We start from the raw sequence: 21,462 nt of genomic DNA on the forward strand, positions 1-21,462 counted from the left end.
CACGCCTTATAGCAAGAACCAAGGCAAGTTAATGAAACCACGGAAAAATAAATGCTGTGCAAGTGCGGAAGAAACATAATAGCTCTAACGGAAATGAAAAAAAAAAAAACAATGCAGCTTCTGACATGCTAATGACGTCGTCGAAACTTAAGCCAGGTAGGGTTCACCAGACCAACTATACGCGAAATGCACCGCTATTCCGCGAAATATAGATGGGGGGGGGGGAGGAGGGGGACGCTGTGTACAAATGCGGAGCGGAATCAAGCAATGAACGTTTTATTAATCACACACACAAATCTCGCGTTCACTGTCCTTTAGTTTTTCGACTTCAACGAACAGCTGATCGTACGGCGGACCAGTTTTTGGAAGTATACAGGGTAGGTAGTTCAGCGATGAAAGGGGTCGTTGGAAGAGTGTGGCATGTGATAAGGCCCTCTGATTTCCGTTTATGCTTTATTCTACAGGCTGCCTGTGCCATATGACGACATTTTGAAGAAGCATTTAGTCGCGGACGCGGATTATATTCTAAGCCCGAATCCGCCCTGCTCGCAGAGGATATATGTAGCAGACGAATGTTTGCGGGCGCTCACCTCACGACAAGATGACTCTGTCGTGTGCTGATTCCCGAGTATAAATATGCATTGTCCATCGTACTTTTGTTGAATATTCCCGGAATTAACACAGACTGGCTTGTAAATGGTGGTGATCAATATCAGAGGTATAATATTTGCAAACGCAACTGGCGTGCTGTCAGGTAAGAGTGCTCCGCTGAATATATAAGCGCACAAAACTGATTTACATCGTAGTGTATACCCGTAGCATGAACATCTGAGGAACCGGTGGTTACGGAGACATTGCTAGTAAATTCAGGACAGTGTATCTACAATCGGCTCAATCATACGCCGGATACAGACCGGATATACCACACTAAGATCGGGTCAGAAACATTTACACTCTCGTAAACACACCCCATTTGCGAACAGAGTGTCTGCTTCACATAAACATGGATTTCAAACGCCCGCAAACGGTACATCTCGGTCGTGAACGTGCCGCAAAAGCAGTGGCGACAGTGGGGAGCGGGACGCGGACTCCCGCGGCTGCTTTTGAAACGGGCCGCTAGGGGGATTTCAGTGGCGCCCCTACAGGCTGCGCTCGAGGCGTATACTGCCCAGCAAAATTTTCGTAACGACGAAAGCCCACACATATGTGTGGGTTCATTTTTCAAGCGTGATGACGGAACGCACACGAAGGGAACGGGTGTATTTTTTAGCCGGTCGTGTTTTTCCAAGTCCTGCAAGTCGTGTCTTACGCTTGTTATTCAGAAAATATGAGAATAGCAAGAAGAAATATCAGTTTTCATCTTGAAGGCGGCTAGCGTAATCGTGCCTGCTGGGGCGCCATTTTTAATGTGCGATTTCTCGCCCCCTGGTGGCAAAATGAATGAACTACCGAAACCAATAAAGTCTCGGAAGTGTTCACAGCGGCTACCCAGGGCTGTGAAACCGAAACCGGAACAGGCGCCACTAAGTAAACGAATTCGTTGACCCACACGTTTGTGTGGGCTGGGCCGTAAAGGGTTATGTTGTCCTCATTGAGTCAGGCTCTAATTTTTACCATACAGCGGTGTGTATTTTTCTTCAGGCGTGCGGGAGATTTTCTCAAGTAAATCCAAATCATTTGCGGACAGCTGTTCTCACTCGGGGTATCTGAGCAGCAAAATATAACAAACACGTTTTCGTTGGAGTGGACACTAAAAAAGCTCAAAAAGCTGAAAACGTCGCCTTGTCAATGCTCAAATTTTAGCTGAATACAAAAGAATGGAGCAAAGGTCCGCTTTACCTACTCACAACAACAATTTTCCCCACAAAAGCTCATCAGGCATACGCATAGAGGAGCGCACTAAGACTTTGAAAAAAATTTTATGCACGTGAGTTGAACGGCCCCGTGTGCAGGATATGACGCCACCTCAGGTGGCCGTAGATGTAGGACCTTGTGCACAATAACTGCGCAGAAGTAGCAGTGGTGACACGGACGAGAAACAATAAGTGGCCAGTATGGGAGATAATATTTGATTGAGAACAGCCTCGTGCTGTTCGTTGCAAAGTGAGGTGGTGCTTGCAGCGGTGCAGGTCTGTTGAGAGTAAATCCGGGTTCTTGGCGAGATCGTAAAACTCGATGACGGTCCCTGAATAATAAAAACTTGCTGTGGTTGAGTGCGGTTCAAGCGAGTTTGTGGAGTGACAGCTAGGACAGGGTCGAGATCGCGGAGTGAACGCACTCGGAACACAAATCCCGGCTAAGCTCAACAGGCGCCGTAGGAGCGAACGAGCAGCGAACTTCGATACAGCCAGCTCCTCCCGGTACCATTTTCTCATGGCGCGTCCCTTTACTTTTTGTGATGCAAGTGCCTGCCAACGTTGGAGATTTGTGCGCAGCGCCAGTGATAAGCTTGAAAGGGAAATCATCGAAGCGTTGTTAATCGAAAAGGCGGGCGAGGAGTGCATAAGCAAACCATCTGTTGCCCATACAGCAAAAGAGATTGAATTCCTAAAAAGTGGACTAGAACACAACGGGTGACGTCATGTTTCAATAACAAACTTTCTTCTTCCTGGGAGCCCCCATTTTACCAGTGGGCTGTGCTAGCGGATCTATGATTGGCGCATTCGACAGGATGATCTAACTGCACATGCCCAACACAGCCCAGAGCTGTGTTAAAGATTAACGAATGAAATGGTCTATAGATGCTGTTTCTTCTTTAATAAAGTTTATTTGGAAGTGGCGCATCCTTTGTCTTGCTCGTTTTCTTTCAATGGGTGCGTTTTTCGTGCGCGTTAAAAACCTTTGATCACATCGTACTAAGTGGCCCACAACAAGCTGCTGCCTTACTTTTTCCTCTAACCCCTCTCCGACCCCCCCATTGAGTGATCGAGTGATTAGACGTTTTCACTTTCGCGACCGCACTATGTGTTGGCTTTCCCCTGACCTTGAAGGTCAAATTGACGGAACGAGTCGTTTTCTAGGGTTCTACCTGGAGTTATAGGCCTTTTGCTCTACAACAGACGCGTTATCTGGCAGTGCCAGAACCTACGTCATCTTTCGTGTACAGTTGCAGCGAAGTCAGGACATGTGCGACCGATGTCTCTTTTCTTGCTGGTGTCTTCTTCAGAAGACCTTATTACGGCCATAAACGCTAACGTCATCCTCTGGCGTAAATTTGCCCTATACTGAAACACGATGCATTTCGCTTAAGCGTCAAACGGGTTGTGATTGCCCGCGAATCCAACTATGAATCCCGTCCTAGAATACGGTTGTTGCCTTCTACGGAACATTACACATCAAATAATCGCATGGGCTGTACGAATACGGAATGAAAATAATAAAACTTTTATTTAGTTGATATAAAAAAGCAGTACCGAGCTTCTCTAACTTTCTTGCAAATATTCATTTAAATTTTTTTATCAGAATAAAACTCTCGTCTTGACGTCGCTCGACGCCAAATTTTCCTGAACTAGCTAGTTCTCGGAGAATGATATCTTTTCACTTGTTGCGTTAAACTCATCACTGGCCAATTTGCGTCCCCAGGGTGAGGCAATTCTTAAACCGCACTAACCCTCTTCCGCGGCGACAGTCTTCGGCACAGAACAGGCACAAAAAACCGATTGCGAGACTCGAAGTAACTAAAGATATCTTATATATTTCTCTCCTGGTTCTGCATGTGAATATTGCCAAATGTGCACCTTGATAACGAATAATGGGCACACGTTTCCGAATTTGTGCCGAAGGGGCGTAAACTCATCTAGTAATGCCATATATTTCTCAATTTTCTTCTCGGTGAACAACCAATGTAGGCAAAGGTGTCCAGCTGGCCCAGAGCAAGAAGTCTCTTTACCCAGAATGGAACTCCTGTTTCGACGTGCAGATATTTAGAGGTGAGTGGCTTGTAACCGTTCTCTGAGCAGGTCCCGTTCTTCTGCAGGTGCAGCATGCTTCGTGTCAGTTGATAAAATACGTCTAATATAAATTATTTGGAACTGTTCATGGTGCAGTTGTTCGCGAAATAGATATCTGTGCGGGCTTTGTAGTTGGGCATGATTCATCTCCTGAAATTTTAGACCTTTTTAATCGGGATGGGAAGGCTTTAACTTTTACTCATGAGCTACCCTTTACAGTAGTCTCCAGTTTTTAGATCTTAACCTTAACTTTTTAGGCGACCACGTTTGTTGGGAATTTTCACCCCGAACCGCCAAGAAACTGCTGCCTTACGATTCTGCAAACTCCAAGACGGTGAAGCGAGCTATAGCGGCCTTGTGCCTCCAATCTGCTCTCTACAATGGAAAAACGTTTTGGCCATCAGATGACCAGACTAGAAGCCGCAGTCTTTCCGCACTCAAAACAAAAACTGCCTTGACAAAATCTTACTCAGAACCGCCCTGAAGTTATACCTTCGCGCACCGAGTCGCGCATAATGTAAAGAAGGTTGCCCCGAGGTATAAAGTCCCAGTCGTGTTTTCAGCACTGCTTATACTTGGCACGCTGTGCGCACGAACCGACCCTACAAGGAAACGTCCCAAAACATGCGATAAGAAGCACGCTAAACCTTTTGTAAATTGCATTGAAGGTGTTGTGTATCAGATACCGTTGGATTGTTGCAAAGTATACATCAGCCAAACTGGTCGATGTGTGAATGAGCGACTACGAGAGCACGCCCTTTCCATGAAAAATGGGACAGGATCACGCTTGCCGTCCCACTGCAAGGAATGTCACTGTGTGCCCGAATTTGACAAAACAAAAATTTTGAACCAAAGTCGGGACGTAACGGCACGTGAAGTAGCGAAAGCCTTCTACATCAATCGAAAGGGAGATAACTGCGTGAGCGTGCCATCGATGCTAATCTACGCAAAAGAATGGGCGTTCTTGGATAACTTTCTTGATGTTTGTTGATATGTGCCCTCACCGGATGCCTGGTAAAATTTTTTTTTTAGTGCCCGTGTGTGATTACGCCGAATGTATATATGCATGCCGTCTTTTCAATAAAAACCAGTTGCGAGTTAGCGCCTGTCCCGTCCTTTTCACCGCCCGTGTCTTTCGCTGCACTGAATCTTATTTCTGTATTGACCAGTGACGACGGAACCGGCCCAAGCGCTCACGGGCCATTAATAAATCATTTTACGGCTTTAACGCACCGAAGCTACACAGACGATGATGCGACCGTAGTGGAGGGCTCCGGATTAATCTTGACCACCTCGTGATCTTTAACGTGCGCCAAAATCTGGAACAAACGGGAGGTTTCGCTTTTCGCCTCCCTCGGAAAAGCGGCCGCCTCTGCCGGGAATCGAAACCGCCTCTTTTGGCTCAGCAGACAACGCCTTAGCCAGTGTGCCACCGCGGCGTGGGGCGAAACACACCCACCCACAAATCTGCCATACTCGTTCGACGTAAGCGGCAAGCCAGGCTGTGGCCAAGGAGATTTCGGTGTTTTTTGAACTTTTATTGTTGACATTTAGTTAAACGTTTGTAGGGGCATCAGTGTTTTAGTGTGTCGTATGTAGTCTCAGCTAAACCTGCGAAGAAATAAAACCCGCAGTTCCTGCACACAAAACACACATTAACCTGAATGGGAGTTTTTTGGCTGAAATACGTCTTTTAAACTCCTCAGGGCAGTCGGCCTGCTCCCACGTGTGGTAGTATTGTGGTGGAAAAACTGCCAGTTCACACCGGGTGCCCCCAGCCGTCCTAAATAGGCGAATTTACCACGATTGTACATCCCCACAAAACGCAGTATCCAGCTGTGAATACTATGTTTCTCACAATGGGAGTATTAAAAACTCCCGCGCCTGCTCCTCGTCCTCTTCCTCCTCGTGCACACCTCCCTCCTTTATGCCTACTTACAAAATGGCTGCCAGTTGGTGTCGTGTGAGCTCTAGCGTCCCCGAAAATTTAGTGTTGGTCTGAACTTGCGGCCGCACGAATGGATATGAAGTGCTTCCCGACAACCGAAGCTCGTTGCGAACATTGTGGAACCAGCCTGGACTGACGTGCGACGGACTGCAACGTCGCCTCCGTGTCACCGACCTTTGAGCCCACGGAGTACGCCAGCGAGCCGACACAAGGCCTAAATGCAGTGATCGCTAACGGAGACTGGCTCGTTACAACCAACGCGGTTGTGCCTCTGGGAGGTGTTTGAAGGTAAGATTTACGCGTTTTTTTTTTGTAGCCAACATTTTGGGAGACCTGTGCCCCTTCTAGGTTCATATAAACTCAGTGTGTTTCCCGCATCACCGCACGGGTGGTTCTCCGCCACGGGAGGTGAGCGTTGTGCGTGACAGAGGGCGCCATGCCCGGAACATCATTGGGGAGGCCAAACGGTGTGAAAGCAATGCGTATTTGCGCGTGTCTGGAGCCGAACACTCACTCATTCACTCTCGCGAGCAGAATGAAAAGTGCCCGCACTGTGAACGGCTGTTAGGGGTTTTAGTTAAACTGTGTCTGTGGCTTATTGGCAGGCGAAGTTGAAGTTGGTCGGTCAAACGTCGCAGGGCTGTTTTTCTTCAGAAAGAAGTACGTGTGGGCCCAGCTGCGCTAGATACGAGGAGGGTGACTGCCGCGTGCCGCCGGCGATTAATTGCTTTCACTGGAAAGGAAAACGCGGTAGCTTGCGTGCGCTACGGGCGTGTAACTATAACCAGCAAACGCCATTCGAGGGGGCATTCTGTAGAACCGACGGACGACTGCTTTTTTTTGAAGGAGGGGCGGGTGCAGGCGTCACACCGCCAGAAATTTTTCCTGAACTTCGGGTGAGGGGAGAGAGGGGATGTGCGGTTGGTAAAACCTAAAACTCGCTCCTAGAACACTACACGCGAGGAAAAGGGGAAAGGAAGTATTTTGAGAAGTTGGCCGCCACAAAGGCCGCGCTCCCTTTCGAAAAGCAGTTCGTTTTTATCAACTGGTGAACGCAGGTGCCTCAGACAGAGGTGCAATTTGGGTAGCTTTAAATAAACATTCAGACATTACGGAAATTTAGACCCAAGAGGGACAAGTGCTGCGTCATTACAATGCCGTTTCTTTATTTTTGTTTTCAGGTCGGATGCTCAAAACGCTTAAGTATTTTTTGCTGTAGATTTCCAGCATTTTGTTATCCCTGAAAGGCATGTGCTACTGTGGCTTCTTGGGGAACGTGCCAGGAGGCACGGCAACGTCAGTGTTTGGGAAGCAAGTGCAAGCAAACAGCGCACCGACGACATGCTGACCTCATTGTTTGCAAATGGCTTACATCTTTTTCGTTGAGGACTGTTGTACTAGATAAAGTTCTTCCTACAATACCTTGTGTTCTCGATGTAAATGTTTTGTTCATTCAATGTTTTTATTGTGTTATTAACGTGTTCACACGTATATTGTACATATGTAATTACTATGCAATAAATTGTGTTCACAAAACCTTTTCACGTTTGGCCATTCAACTTTTGAAGCGGAAAAAGACTATAAAAAAAGTAATCCTAAACAAAAAATGAAAATTCGGCTGTGCGCTCATTTAGAACTCCCAAATACAGTAATAAATTCCTCTACAGCGCTTATATCAAACGCCGAAAAACAAAAAAATAATACCTGGAATGCAGGTCAACACTGCTCCCAACGCGCCCTCTGAAAACTTCCAGTTAGAGAAAATAATAAACTCCCAATGGTACCCCTGCAAACTCCCATTGTAGTTGCAGTAAAATAAAACTACCATATGGTAGTGAAAAAACTGCGGAATTAAGGGGAGTAAGGCGATATTCCGATTGGAAGGAGTTTTCAAAACTCCGAATTGGTACTGAGTTATGCGACGTGCCATTTACTCCAATTCCGGCCTATTTGTGTTCTGTGCGTGAAGATGCTCATGATGAGGCGTAACTAGGGCGCTGTGGGCTGCACGATTTTTTGGCGCTGAACGGCTGAACAAAATAAGCACAATAGAGGTGAACCGGACGGCAGTTACAAGTGTTAACTTTGCTTTTTTCTGAATTATTATGCGAGTAGTCATACGATAGCGTGCCTGTTCCAACCACAGTACGGCGAGATCCCTCGTCAAATAATTCTTACCGTGGCGTGCGTGGACGTACTCACATGTTGCATTGTATTGTATTGTATTGTATTGTGTTGTATTGTATTGCATTGTATTGTATTTATTGTATTGAATTGTATTGTATTGTATTGTATTGTATTGCATGGTATTGTATTGCATTTATTGTTCCATTTGGGCAGTACAGTGCAGAAATGACGGCGAGCCAAAGCAAAGGGTATACACCCTCCGGACTAGGCATCACCCCGCTTGAGCAGCAACAGCCTGCCGCGGTGGCTCAGTGGCTAAGGCGTTGCGCTGCTGAGCACGAGGTCGCGGGTTAAATTCCTGACCGCGGTGGCCGCTTTTATGATGGAGGCGAAAAGCAAAAACGTCCGTGTGTACGAGATTTGTGCGCACGTTAAAGATTCCCTGGTGGTCAAAATCAATCCGGAGCCCTACACCACGGCGTGCCTCATCGCCTGCGTTGCATCGGCGGGTTAAACCCTACAATCAGTCAAGAATGAGCTGCAACAGAAGCAGTTGTAGTCCACAAACAACATGCAATGTTCAAATTGTCATACATACGAAGAAATAAAAAAACAAATTTCACTGTATTATCCGTAGGATAACGTAATATATAGCAATCATTTCATAATAATTATCAAAAACAGCACGCATCAGCTGAGGTAATATAAACCACTACAAGGAGTCACGAGGACAAAGGTGGCGCTAAAAGGGATACTAAAGTGAATTTGTCAAGTTGCCGTTTTTTCTTGCGCTGCGTAACCTGGCTCAAATTAACACACTTTTCATCGTTTATGCGGTTGATTAGTGGGTAATTATTTTAAAAAGCCCCAAAGAAGAAAACTACCATGCGGGGTTCTCGGCGGCCGCACCAACTAAAGGCTGCGACGTCGGGAGGAGGTGCACCATGATTGGACATTGCCCAAGATTAGCATTCAAAGAAGTTTCGGTTTCGGTTCCGTAAAAAAACGTGCTTGACATCAGACGTTCTCGTTGGATGAGCATTCCAGATGTCTCAATAATCGTCATACCGCGCTTCTGCCGTATTTTAGGCTGTAAAATCCCTAAGATAAGCCTCCCAGGACGGCTTGGAATCGTCGCAATCACTAGCCGAGGCCAACACAGTGGATGAACGCCCCTCGCGTCACCACAGACGCTCAAATGCCATGCGCTTTTCTTCCATATTTGGCGCTTGCCTCAGTCATGCCTGTATCATAAAAGTTGTTTCCGCACCAGGCCAAGGTTCTGCTGATTCTGGCCTGTGCCCACTGCCCGCAAGCATTCGGTGCTTATGGCAACAGCACGCCAACAAGAACTCGCTAGCGCATCAGTGTCAGTCTGCGTGCGTTCTGCGAACTGGCTCGTGGAGTAGTGAATGTTACCGCCAAATAATAGTTACCCCAGGATAGAAAACATCGGCCGAAAACGAAGAAATCAACTGGCAAAAATTCCCCGCATTTCCCCAAGGGGAAGAATGTGAAAGTGCGAATGCACGAGTTGAATTTGCGCGGTTCGGTAATGTTCGCGAAAGAGAGATCACACACACACACACAACTACAAAGAAAGAAAGATGCATTTATTCACAGACACCTATTTGTGTTGTCGTTGTACTTGATTGCTAGAGCGGATCTCAGCTTTGAAATTTCGTGTCAGTACTCCTTTAAGCGGGTGCATTAGCCCTTCTCACGCCCGATTCCCGGCCAATCCCCCACGTGGGTATGTGCCATGTCAGCGGCCAGGCAGCGCGCGCCCATTTCCCCCCGTTGCCAAGGAAGACGCGGAGATTCCTGGCCAATCCCCACGTGGGTATGCTATGCGGACATCGCCGGTGGACGCAGGTTCAGGGTCGCTTAAGAAGTGCATTCGCACTTAAAAGAAATAAACAAAACACCCTCGGGAATTCGAACTTGCGACTTGCAAGACGACATACTTAGCGTTCAGGCCACTAGGCCACGGGCCAGCGCTGGCGGCGTTGGAAATATAAGGTATATAATGTGTAACCAGTTTACACTTTTAGTTAGTTCTAGCATTTCAAGCAACTTAGTTGACTATTTGTTGTTTTGCGCTCGTGCAGTAAGCGTCCCCCAAATTTTTACAATGTCTCACGTCTAGCAATTGCAATTTTTAGAGGCAAAAAGCGTTCGCAGATGTGTGGTCGTGCTGCTTGCTGACCGCAGTGCTTCTTCACCCAGCGCAAAAACGTTCATCCTGCTCCATAGTTTTACGCTCTACCGTAAAAGTTTAAGTTGATTTAAGTTCCTTAATACCTATATTGACTTCGCTGACTCTTCTTCCGCCTTCAAGTGGCCTTAGATTATCCTGCTAGCATACCAGTCAGCGAAGCGTCGTATGTGCGCTTGTGCAGCGCTTGTGTGGAGTGACCCGGACTCGGGGCTTGATACAGTGTACAAACTAACAAAGTAATGAAAGGCACACTCTTCCATTCACGAACGTGTTATGGATTAGTTTCAATTGAGCGAGTGAATTGCGACGAACCGTCGGTGGCCGGCGGACTAAACGCTGGGCCGACTGACTCTGTCGGAAGGTCGGCGAGCCGTGCAGTAGCGTAGCCAATTGCCAAGTCACCTCCTCCTGACGTCACACGAAAACGCCACATAAAATAGGCAAGGGTGCAGAGAGGAGGACAGCATTTTCGAATTGATTTTTCTACTAAATACATCCGCGTAAACTTTGTCAGAGTGGTCGAAACATGGCCTATGGACTCCGGACAACAATTTCCGCTAGTAATCCCACAATGTTTACAAATCACTTCAGTGTCCCTTTAAGAAGTACCTATGGTTCCCAACAGCACGTAATTTCTTAATACTTAATAAAACACCGTTGGGGAATTAGATTTGAAGTGCATTTGGTTTAATTTCAGATGTGCTTACAGTACACATTGACGTACACCTATAGACAAAAAATATTGCAGTTGTCTACAATAGAATTGGCCCACATCAGGAGCAAATTAATGGCGCGGCACCTGTGATGTCTCTAACAAGCTGAGGTATTGTGCGAAAGTATGGGTTCAGTATTTCCGCTAAAAATTACTTTAAAAAGTAAAGATGAATCAGTCCGGAACAAGAAAATTTTAAACCGCATTTGACAACAGCTTTTTTTATCTGACAAGAGATGTGTACTGCTTTTACGATACCGCAGGGATTGTAACGCTCGAAAAGCCCCTGAATGGCTCGGTTCTTCCCGTTTGTTCTAGTTTCGTGAAGCTGCTTGAAACAGCAGAGACATTCACTTCACTTTTCGCAGGGCGTTGGCCAGTTTCCTGGAAATAAAAGGTTTTAATTTGAAATCTAAGATCACTTACGCCACTCTGAGCATTAGGTGACGGGGAACGTTTAAGCAAGTGTGGGCTCAGAAATTTATCGTCCTTGCAACTAGGAAACAGGGCGATCGATGGTGTGATTCCCAGTACTGACCACTCAGGTCTCCCAGTTCTTATATCTGCTGTGAAGGTATTTCCACAAGCCCCACAAAATCCGAAAATTATTTTCTTGGTTACAAAAATGAAAGGGGCACACTGACGTCATTCAACTTTTTCATTACAAGTGACGCCCCTTCACCGCGACCCAAACTGTCATCCACTACAAAGAACTTTAAAAAGCAAACTTGAGCACGTCGGCTGGGCCGGTTATTAACGGTCGTGTGGGTGGTCCGCGTTAATATCTGTCCCTATCCTTAGGATTATGCGTTCTATTCCGGAAATGCACTTGCATGACGCATTGTGCGCAATACCACGCAACGCTGCGTCAGCGCCGAACTGGGTCGTTCAGAAAAAAAAACCCTTCTCTCGGAGTTACACCATGTGTTCTCACGGAATATATAGAATGAAGTCGAAAGAGGAGAGGCGCTATCGTGCATGGCGCTCTAACAAACTGGCCTTGGAAAGAGCTGGAAGACTGCGTTTTGCACCAGTATGCAAAGATGAGCACTACTCGCATTTTGTTAGCATGAATATTTTTGCTCCTTGAATTTTACTGCATGAAGTTTGCTTTTGAAGAGGATAATGATGTTTGCTCTTGCATGACTCTTTCGTAAGTTCTGATCGTGCAACCCGGTTACGTGTTTTGTAGCGTGAGCTACACTCGCCGAGGTTGAACCGCTTCGCGTGGCTTCTGGAAAGGCGTGCTGCGCATGCGCGAGGAGCAGTGACGTCTCACGGCAAAAGGCTGGCGCGCCGGAGCCGCCGCGGCCACGACTGGATCGGATTGGATTGGAAATCGTTTTAGCAGCAGTAAGCCGCAGTCAACTAATCCTAGAAAACCAGGAAACCTCAGAATGACCAGCTGAACCGTAGCTCCCGCTATATACGTATATCCTGGAATATCCGAGCCAAGCCACTGCTAATTTTTTATGCCGTATCACTTTAATCACTTTCCAAACCACAATAAACCAAGCCATCGCGATTTGCCGAAACACAAAAAGTCCGACGCACGAGCATTCGGCAGAACAGTTCGAACACGTGGAAAGTTGAAGAGCCATGCCTCCTACCACGCAGTGGGAAAGCCTCGACTTTGGACGCAAAAAGGGGAAACATGTTTGAAAACGAAGGTATTTTATTCCGGGATTCAGGAAGATTTTGCTTGCGTCATATGCGTCACGCAAGTGACGCCAGTACAACGAAGCAATAGGCCTGTAAAGGGTGCACCCCTGCACACCAGGTCTTGTTGCGGGGAAGCAACCTTTAGAACTAAAGAGTACGTTATAGATAGGGTTGTTTGTTTTCAGGTTTTATATTTTAACACGACAGTGTTTTATGCCGGGATACACCAAGATATCACTGATGTCATATCCGTCACGGAAATGACGCCAGTACATCTTTGCGAAGCGACCCGCCAGGAGGACGTCGCGCCCCAAACGCACCCACAAGACATCCGCCGACCCGCAATTCCTGCTTTCGCTGCATATCTCACTTTCGTGTTTTACCGATTTTTATGACAGTGGAATCAACCACAGTTTTAGATGCGAAGCATCTCATGGTCGGGGCTATGTCCCTCCCTCGTCGCTGTCGTTGTTTTTACGCCATCCACACCCCCACTGCGCATGCTCGGCTTGCTGAACGCCCGGTCCCTTCTATGGCTCCTGGAGCGACAGTGTTACCGGTGTCTTCCTGGGCCGGCACGAGACAAGCACGCTTCACGCGTCTGCGACGTTTCATCGTCGTCGTCAGCGGCGTGCATCGGTTAGGCTCGGCGGACCGTGATTACAAGCAGCCAACAACCACCCGGGTAACGTGCATCGTCCTCATCTTCAGCAACTTTAGGGTTCATCCACTACAACAGCCCTTGACTCTACATTTTACAGACCATAAGGCGGTCATAATCAAACCGGAACGCAAATCACAGCTCGACGTCACCTACGTTGAACATGATGATGATAATGCTAAATAGAGACAATTTCATACCACATACAACGTCTCTCTCTCTCTCTCTCTCTCTCTCTCTCTCTCTCTCTCTCTCTCTCTCTCTCTCTCTCTCTCTCTCTCTCTCTTTAATGCATCTCCATCTAACAACCACCACCCCCCTCCAATAAAATTACGCAGTGTCTAGAGTGCCGTCCGACGGCACTCTAGCTGATTCTGTTACTAGCACGGATGCCTGTCGCTATATCGCTTCTGAATGTCCTGAAACCATATTTTTACGTCCGACAGATGTTAAAGAATTGACGGTTCTCTTTTCTCAATTAAGCAAAGGCTCAGCCTGCGATGCTGATAACCTGAAAATTAAGCCCATTAAATATGTGTTTGACATAATTGCACCTATATTAACGCATATATATAACCTCTCTCTCTCCACAGGTCTTTTCCCACTCAAAATGCAAAAAGCTAAAGTACCGGCAGTGTTCAAAAAGGGTGACAGAACTAAGTTGTCGAATTACAGACCGATATCTATCTTACCGGTATTCTCCAGAGGTCTTGAAAAAATTATTTTTTGTCGCCTCTCGGATTTCTTTGAAAATAAAAATATTATCACACATAACCAGTTTGCTTTCCGCAAGCACCTGTCAACTCAATCTTCCCTCCTTGATTTAAAAGAATGTATCTTAAAAAACGTAGATGAACGCTTATTAAAGCTTGGTGTTTTCCTCGACCTAAGCAAGACATTTGATTCTATTAGTCATTCACTGCTCCTTAAAAAGGTAGCTTCTTATGGTGTTCGCGGTGTTGCCTTAAAACTTATCGCTTCATACTTAGCAAATAGAACCCAGTATGTACAGTTAGACACCCCCTCCAAAATTAAACCGGTGAAAATTAGGCCCTCTTCTTTTTAACATATACATCAATGACATAGTAAACGTAGATTATGACACTAAATACGTTATTTATGCTGATGATACTACTCTACTATTTAAATCCAACAAAGTGAGTACCCTAATACAAAATGCAAACTCAGTGTTAAAAAGCACCCATGAATGGTGTGTTGAAAATGGCCTGAAAATAAACACAGGCAAAACTAAAGCAGTACTATTCCATGCAATAAACAAAAACGTCACAATTGAAGCAGATGTAACTTTGGCCTCCTCAAAAATTGAAATCGTGAGCTCAATGAAAACATCAGGCGTTTGGTTTCATGAACATATGACCTGGAGTCATCACGTACACTGTCTTGCTGGCAAGCTTTCCCAAGTCGTAGGTATACTTTTTCGTCTTTGGTACCTCCCTCGCAAAATCAAATTACTGATTTACAATGCCTTATTTTTCAGTTCACTAAGTTACTGCAACCTTGTTTGGGGTACAACATCAGCAACAAACTTAAATTGTCTCTTCCTACTTCAGAAAAAAGCAATTCGAATAATTTGCAATAAGCCGTACGATTTTCCTACAGCACAACTTTTCAGTGAGCTCAGGGTATTAAAAATTGTACAATTATTTTCTTATCGTTTGGCATTACTGTACAACAGGGAACAAAAAAATAATCTAAACTATATTTGTAAAATAGCTTCTCTGGAGCGTCATAATACTTGCTACAACACACAATCTCCTGATTTCTGGCAAATACCCCAATCAAGAACTAATTATGGAGTACAAATGCTACGCCACAGATTACCAACCTTGTTAAATTATCTTATTGATCAAAACGTAAATCCTGGACCCCAATTAAACCTACTGGAATTTTACCTTCAGCAGTGATGTATACGTCGTCTTTGACTGTATTTCTTCCTAGGTATTTTTTGTAATCCTACTTCTCCCGCTTTTTTCCTGGCGCTATGTGGTGACAAAAGTGTAACTTTTTTACCTACATTATACTGGTGATTCTTGTTTGTATTTTATTTCTGTGATGACAAAGATGTCAATTTCTTTTTATTACATTGTACTAGAGGTATTTCTTTTTTTTTTACTTCTCTTCTCTTTCTTCTTTTTCTTTTTTTTTTTCTTTCTCGTCTCGCTGTCTTGCTGCCCTGTGAGTCTACCGGGCTTTTGGGCTGGTCAAGTTGCCTGCGAGCAACTTTTTCCCAAATCGTCCGTCGTACCGTTTTTGTAAACTTTACGAGAAATAAAGTCATTCATTCATTCATTCCTGCAGGCACGGCTAGAGCACCGTCCGATGCCTTTCGAATATTAAAGACTAAGCTAGCACCAGTTAAGGCGCCTTTCGCTGTAGTGTAGAGGATCCGTCTTAGCTTCTTGATGCCAAAAGCGGTGGTTCGAGACCGGATTATGACATTTTTGTTTTTTTATTTCATCTCTAAATGGAAGTATAAGTTTTATGACTTAGGTTAGTTTTGGTCTTTTAAACGATTTCTTTGTGTGCGTTAGGTCATATTATATTATGTTTACGCTAGGTTGCTATTCTTTACGTTATCTAGAGTGATGTAGTGCCAGACGCGGCAATTTTGTTACAAAAATTCCCCGCATTTCCCCGAGGGGAAGAATGTGAAAGTTCGAATGCACGAGTTGAATTTGCGCGGTTCGGTAATGTTCGCGAAAGAGAGATCACACACACACACACACAACTACAAAGAAAGAAAGATGCATTTATTCACAGACACCTATTTGTGTTGTCGTTGTACTTGATTGCTAGAGCGGATCTCAGCTTTGAAATTTCGTGTCAGTACTCCTTTAAGCAGGTGCATTAGCCCTTCTCACGCCCGATTCTTGGCCAATCCCCCACGTGGGTATGTGCCATGTCAGCGGTCAGGCAGCGCGCGCCCATCTCCCCCCGTTGCCAAGGAAGACGAGGAGCGCGCGCACCGCAGCTGTTGCTATGCGGACGGCGGCGGACGCTTCAGGCTCGCTTAAGAAGTACATTCGCACTTAAAACGCCGGTGGACGTCGATATAGTGGAGTGCTTATAATACCGTCGGACGGCACTCATGACACGGCCGTAAAATTACAGCATCTTCCCGTAGGGGAACCCTGAGTAGTATGCGAAACAGCCATGGGGTCAACGCAATTTCCCATTTCGTATTTCCTGTAAGTGAAAAGTGTGGTAGTTAGCATGGAAACCAAACTGTAAATATAACGGTAGCTACGTACCTCAACCTCACAGAAACGACGAACTGAAAACTAGTGGGCACTTGAATTGACCCCATGCCTGCTTCGCATACTACTCAGGGTTCCCCTACGGGAAGATGGTGTAATTTGTTTCTCGTGTTTGCTTTTTCCAGCGCAGATGAGGCAATGCGACAGCAGCCTAATACTCTATCGCACTATTGACTACGGCGGGGTTGGGAGACATCATCGCGCGCTGACCGACAGTGGCGGGAGGGGCAGCAGAAACCATGAGAGCTTGGTGTTGTGGCCGTCCTGGCAGCCGTCCTGTTGCCGTCCTGGCAGCAATGCCATCGGCGACGGTGGGCGCCGACGACCGAAAAAAGGCCGTTTACGAAAAGGCCCACCGAGAAAGTGAACGCGTACACGCGCACCTGCGTCATGGCGAGGATCAGCGCCATCACCTTTACGCGCGAGTGGTGCGGGCCGCTTTACGAGTGATATTATTTCACTGGGATAGGGAGTTCCCCGAAAACATTTCAAGGTAGTTTGTTTTCGAGAGTGACGTCGCGTTTGTGGTAAAACTGGCAACCTTTGGCGGAATAAGAATCCCGCTGCAATGAAACTACATCACTGCTTCATAATCGCATTTTTATGGTGGTGTGTTAAGATCACCACATCATAATCCCAGCATCACAGAAAAGTTGTGTCATCATCGGGTGGAAATACGCTATCTCCCTGATTGGGCTGCGCCTTCGCAATGTCGCACTAGCGCAGTGGCGCTGTATGTTTGCAATACATGTTTAGTAATCATCCTTAAAATTTTGCCACTTGTGCACTTTAAAAGCTAAGCGCGTTTTATTGTCGCTTTGGCTGCTTCCTCCAATTAAATATATGTAGCAGTCACATGCTACTAATACATTGAGTTTTAATAGTTAGAGAAGGTACTATCAAAAACCAATGTGCAATAAACGGAGCACAAGACTGATACGAAACCTCAGCCAAAATATGTGGAGTCCCACCGTGGAAGCAAAAAAAAAAGTTGATCTTACAGTCGCTTCGGGCATGGCTCATTGTGGGCGTGGAACTAAATCGGGTGCTTATTTTTAATGGCCATGCGGAGGGACAGCATTTTAGTGATTTTTTTAGCAGAGAGCGAGGGATAAATGGTCAGACTTAATGCATCCATTTTTTCACTCTTTCAAGGACGACAACAGATAGTTCCTTTGCGTATTCATACTACGGCGGGTAACAGAGTGGATCCCTAGAGAAGGAAAGCGTGGCAGGGGGCGGGAGGAGGTAGATGGGCAGATGAGATCAAGAAGTTTGCGGGTATAAATTGGTCGCAGTTGGCATAGGACCGGAATAAATGGAGATCTATAGGAGAGGCCTTTCCCTGCAGTGGGCGTAGATAGGCTAATGAAGAAGAAGATGATGATGATTATGATGGCTACCACAATAAAATTCCTGGAGTTAGCACGCGCCAAAGCTCCACCTTGGCTATGAGGCGCAGCGTCGTGGAAGGCGACTCTGCAATAATCCCGACCACATGGAGTTTAAAACGCGCCAGAATCTTGACGCACAGACATTTTGCTGTTTGCCTCCATCTGAATAGCGGCCACCGAGGCTGGGATCAAACCCGCGTCCTTGGGCTCGGCAGCGCCGCGCCGTAGCCGCTGAGCCACCGCGGCGTGTCCGTCGCATTGCACTCAAAAGTCCCCAAACCCATTTCACTGTACGTGCATCCATTCCACCTCGAATCCTAATCGAAGAACTCTGTGGCGTGCATCGCAGAGGCCTTACCCCTGGTGGCCGCCTCACCACGGTGGACGCACTCAAAAGCGGCCCACGAGAGAACCCCTGTGCAGCTAGTTGTGAAGCTACGAGCTTCTCGCAAGCATTGAGCGTGACGAAAGCCGACGAAGAAGGAATTGTTTTCTAAAACTGCCTGCGCTGCCTCGCTGTTCCCGGGATGAGGAGTGGCGGATGGCGGTGACTTATACGTACCAGGGGTCACTTGCGCTCATTCCTTTGAAGATTAATCACTTTCGTACTTTAATCTCTTTCGTAAACGTGAAAATATTGACGTGTCACTTTGTGTGTGAGTCACCAAATACGCACAACTCACACACGGGCCTTGGGGCACGCCGCAGCGGTGGGCAACGAACTATTGTACACCTCGTGGTAACCACTGCGGAGGACCACCTGAAGAGGGTCGCGATTTCGGCGCGTGGTCATTTTTATTTTGCACCTGTACAAGAGGGACGGTCTTCTGCAAGGAGCCCAACCCGCGTGCTTTGCCTCATCCGCCCAACGCCTTAGTTGCTCAGGCACTTCATGTGTCACCAAATCAGCCGGAAGTGTGGCTGGTTTGTCTGCTCGCTGCTGGTCACGCAGCACACGTAGCCGACGAAATGCACTCCCGTGGGCCTCTTGTGAGTCGTGTTGCACACAGGGGATCCCTTTACCCCGGAGAAGGGTAGGGGGTGCAGAAGAGGAGTGGAGTGCCACGGCGAGATACAGGGGGAAAGCGGCCGAGAAGATGAGGGGATGCGGGAAAAGAAATTGTGGAGTGGGAGGAAAAGAAGAAAACGTACGGTTCGGCAAGTTAGTGCACACCTGTTCTAAAAACTGAGCGCGATAAACACAACAGCACGGGAGAAGAAGAGCGGCTGTCCCGTCGTCCTCCTTCTGTGTCGTTGTGCTTTTTGGATGCCATTTTAGAAAAAGAAGGATGTAAGAACAAGAAGAATTTAGGGGAAGGCGAAGGGACGAAAACAGAAGAAAGTGGGAGGGAAAGAGTTGACCGGGAGGTGGAAAGAGGGGGAAGGGTATCACCTAGTCCAACCATATACTGGCAGTTCTTTTAGAGATTTATTTTGTACCATTATCAAAGTGGCGCATCCCAACTCAAATCCATACTTAAGCAATGCCTTTGAAACCAGACGAAATACCGCCAAGTCCCGTGTTTTCCACAGATGGTATGACGCGTCACACGACAACCGCGTCACTCCAGCGGCTGAACAGCTCACAAGCCGCACCAGTTGTTCAATGCATAGTTGGGCAGGCAAATATTATAAATATGTGCCCAACGACAGGGCGCACCTGCCCAATGCCACATATTCATGTCGTTAAACACGTCGTGCATTGGTAATGGTGTCCACCAATCGGGTAATGCCATGCACGTAGGGCATTGCAGTGCAACACTAGTACAACACCCGTGCACAATTGGGAATTGATCCGTGCACCGGTAGCAGAAAAGCTGGGAAGGCAACACGAGGCGGCGATGAAGGGGGTCTGCCTACGCAGCACCTTCCAAAAATGAGCGTGCACACGAGCGCATCCCGATACCCACGTGGCAGGAAGAGTCCGCGTCACCCATGACCAGCCGCTGCCTTGTGACCGTGCAGCAAATATAACCTGGTACTCTGGCCATGCGTTCACACTGCCTAGCGTCACCACACACCTGGCTTCGGTGAACGTCAGTGAGGGACGGATGGTGGGCACGCTGAAATGCAGGGGGTGAAAGGAAGTTTAGAGAGCCCCTGAAACTGTTTTGGTAACTTTGTTTCACCTTCGAAAACGACTTTAAACACTAAAGCGAGTTAAGGAATTACTTTAGGTTGGCGCGAAATATTTGAGCCACCTATAAGCGCGCAGCGCTGACTAACATGACCTTGAAACGCTCTCAAAAAGTACTTCTCTCATTACCAAATTTCTCAGTGTGAGGACATAACTTCTATACCCAAAAGATGTCGCAGAAGCAACAGCGTTACTGTTGGCAGGCTTCCGTGTAGAAGCAGCAATGAAAACATTCAGTAGCCACGAAAGTAAAGTTGAGACAAAGAAGGTGCCTACACTGCTGCTAACAAGTACTGGATTGGGGCTTGTGATAGAAATAGCTTTTACAGTAGTTGAGCCATGAAAGGTGCAGAGCGAGCTCCACTACGCGCCCCTTTGAAGGAGGGTAGAGAGTGCCCGCTTGCGCTGCTTGTCTGGTCGTTCGGACCGCCGGTCAACAAATGCGGTCTTCGTTTGTATCTCTTCCCTATTGCCTAACACGTAGCCGGCTTCGAGAGATGCGTGCCTGCTGGACGCTCGTGTGCCTCCACCCTTCGATATACCTTGCCTCGGCCATATAGTGCGCCATTCGGGCCGGGAAAGGGGTTGGGGCTCAGCAACTGCGTTAATCAAGGTACATAAGACAACTATTTATCACGGTATGAAGTCTGTGCCCCCGAAGAGAAACAAATGATACTGATTCTCAAAAAATAGAAAATTCTCAATTTTTTAAGGCCACTTTCATTACAGAATAATCTCTCCATTATTCCAGCTCTTGCGTAACGCTTTCCTACGCAGCGGAATTTCTGCCAACTTCGATGGCACTGTTGTCCTCCTTCATTACTAGCGCCCCCACTTGTTTGTTGCCCATGGGGAAACGAGGAATTCAAGCGGAGCCTGCTGAATCTTTGGTAGGCAGGGGTAAGAAGAGCCCCATGGTTAACGAGGATGTCGGGTTTCCTGCAGGTTCTCTGATGCACATTTTGGTGATGGACCGGCCAAACCGCCACCTGGCCGACCTGCTGCTCAGCGCCCAAGTGCTGGCAGACAAGTGCCGCGACGGTGAAGACGTCGTCAACGTTTGGGTAAACTATACAGGCTTCCTTCAAGATTTCATTAGGCTCCTTATGCACCCTTTCACTTTTAAACACTTCGATAGAACAACAAATTTACTTGAGAATCGCTATTTGAACCGAGAAGCGCGTTATATCGAAAGTAAATTTCCCACTCTCTGTCAACGGCAGAAGTTTGTTCAAGGCGCACTGCTCGGTTAAAACTATCGCAGCGGGATGAAGAAAATTAGCTTAATTAGGGGTTGAAGGTTCAAGTGGTACGCACGTGTGTACATTAGGAGATATTTAAAAAAAAAACAGGTTCAAGTGGGGTTGAAAAG

The 21,462-nt window shown here is 46.8% G+C and overlaps 1 protein-coding gene across 3 annotated transcripts in view; it reads left to right on the forward strand.

The window, feature by feature from the left end:
- Window positions 1-21,462, forward strand: part of LOC144158171 (putative protein kinase C delta type homolog) — a 493,518-nt gene that overhangs the window by 145,847 nt on the left and 326,209 nt on the right. For all 3 annotated transcript variants that reach the window (XM_077688850.1, XM_077688851.1, XM_077688849.1), the window contains exons 4-5: window positions 3,849-3,929; window positions 21,036-21,154. In XM_077688850.1, coding sequence (XP_077544976.1) covers window positions 3,849-3,929; window positions 21,036-21,154 — 200 coding nt within the window. The remainder of the gene's footprint in view (window positions 1-3,848; window positions 3,930-21,035; window positions 21,155-21,462) is intronic.

The sequence above is a fragment of the Haemaphysalis longicornis genome, unplaced genomic scaffold (assembly GCF_048455015.1).
Source record: "Haemaphysalis longicornis isolate Haplotype H1 unplaced genomic scaffold, Haemaphysalis longicornis Haplotype H1 scaffold_10, whole genome shotgun sequence".
Lineage (NCBI taxonomy): Eukaryota > Metazoa > Arthropoda > Arachnida > Ixodida > Ixodidae > Haemaphysalis > Haemaphysalis longicornis.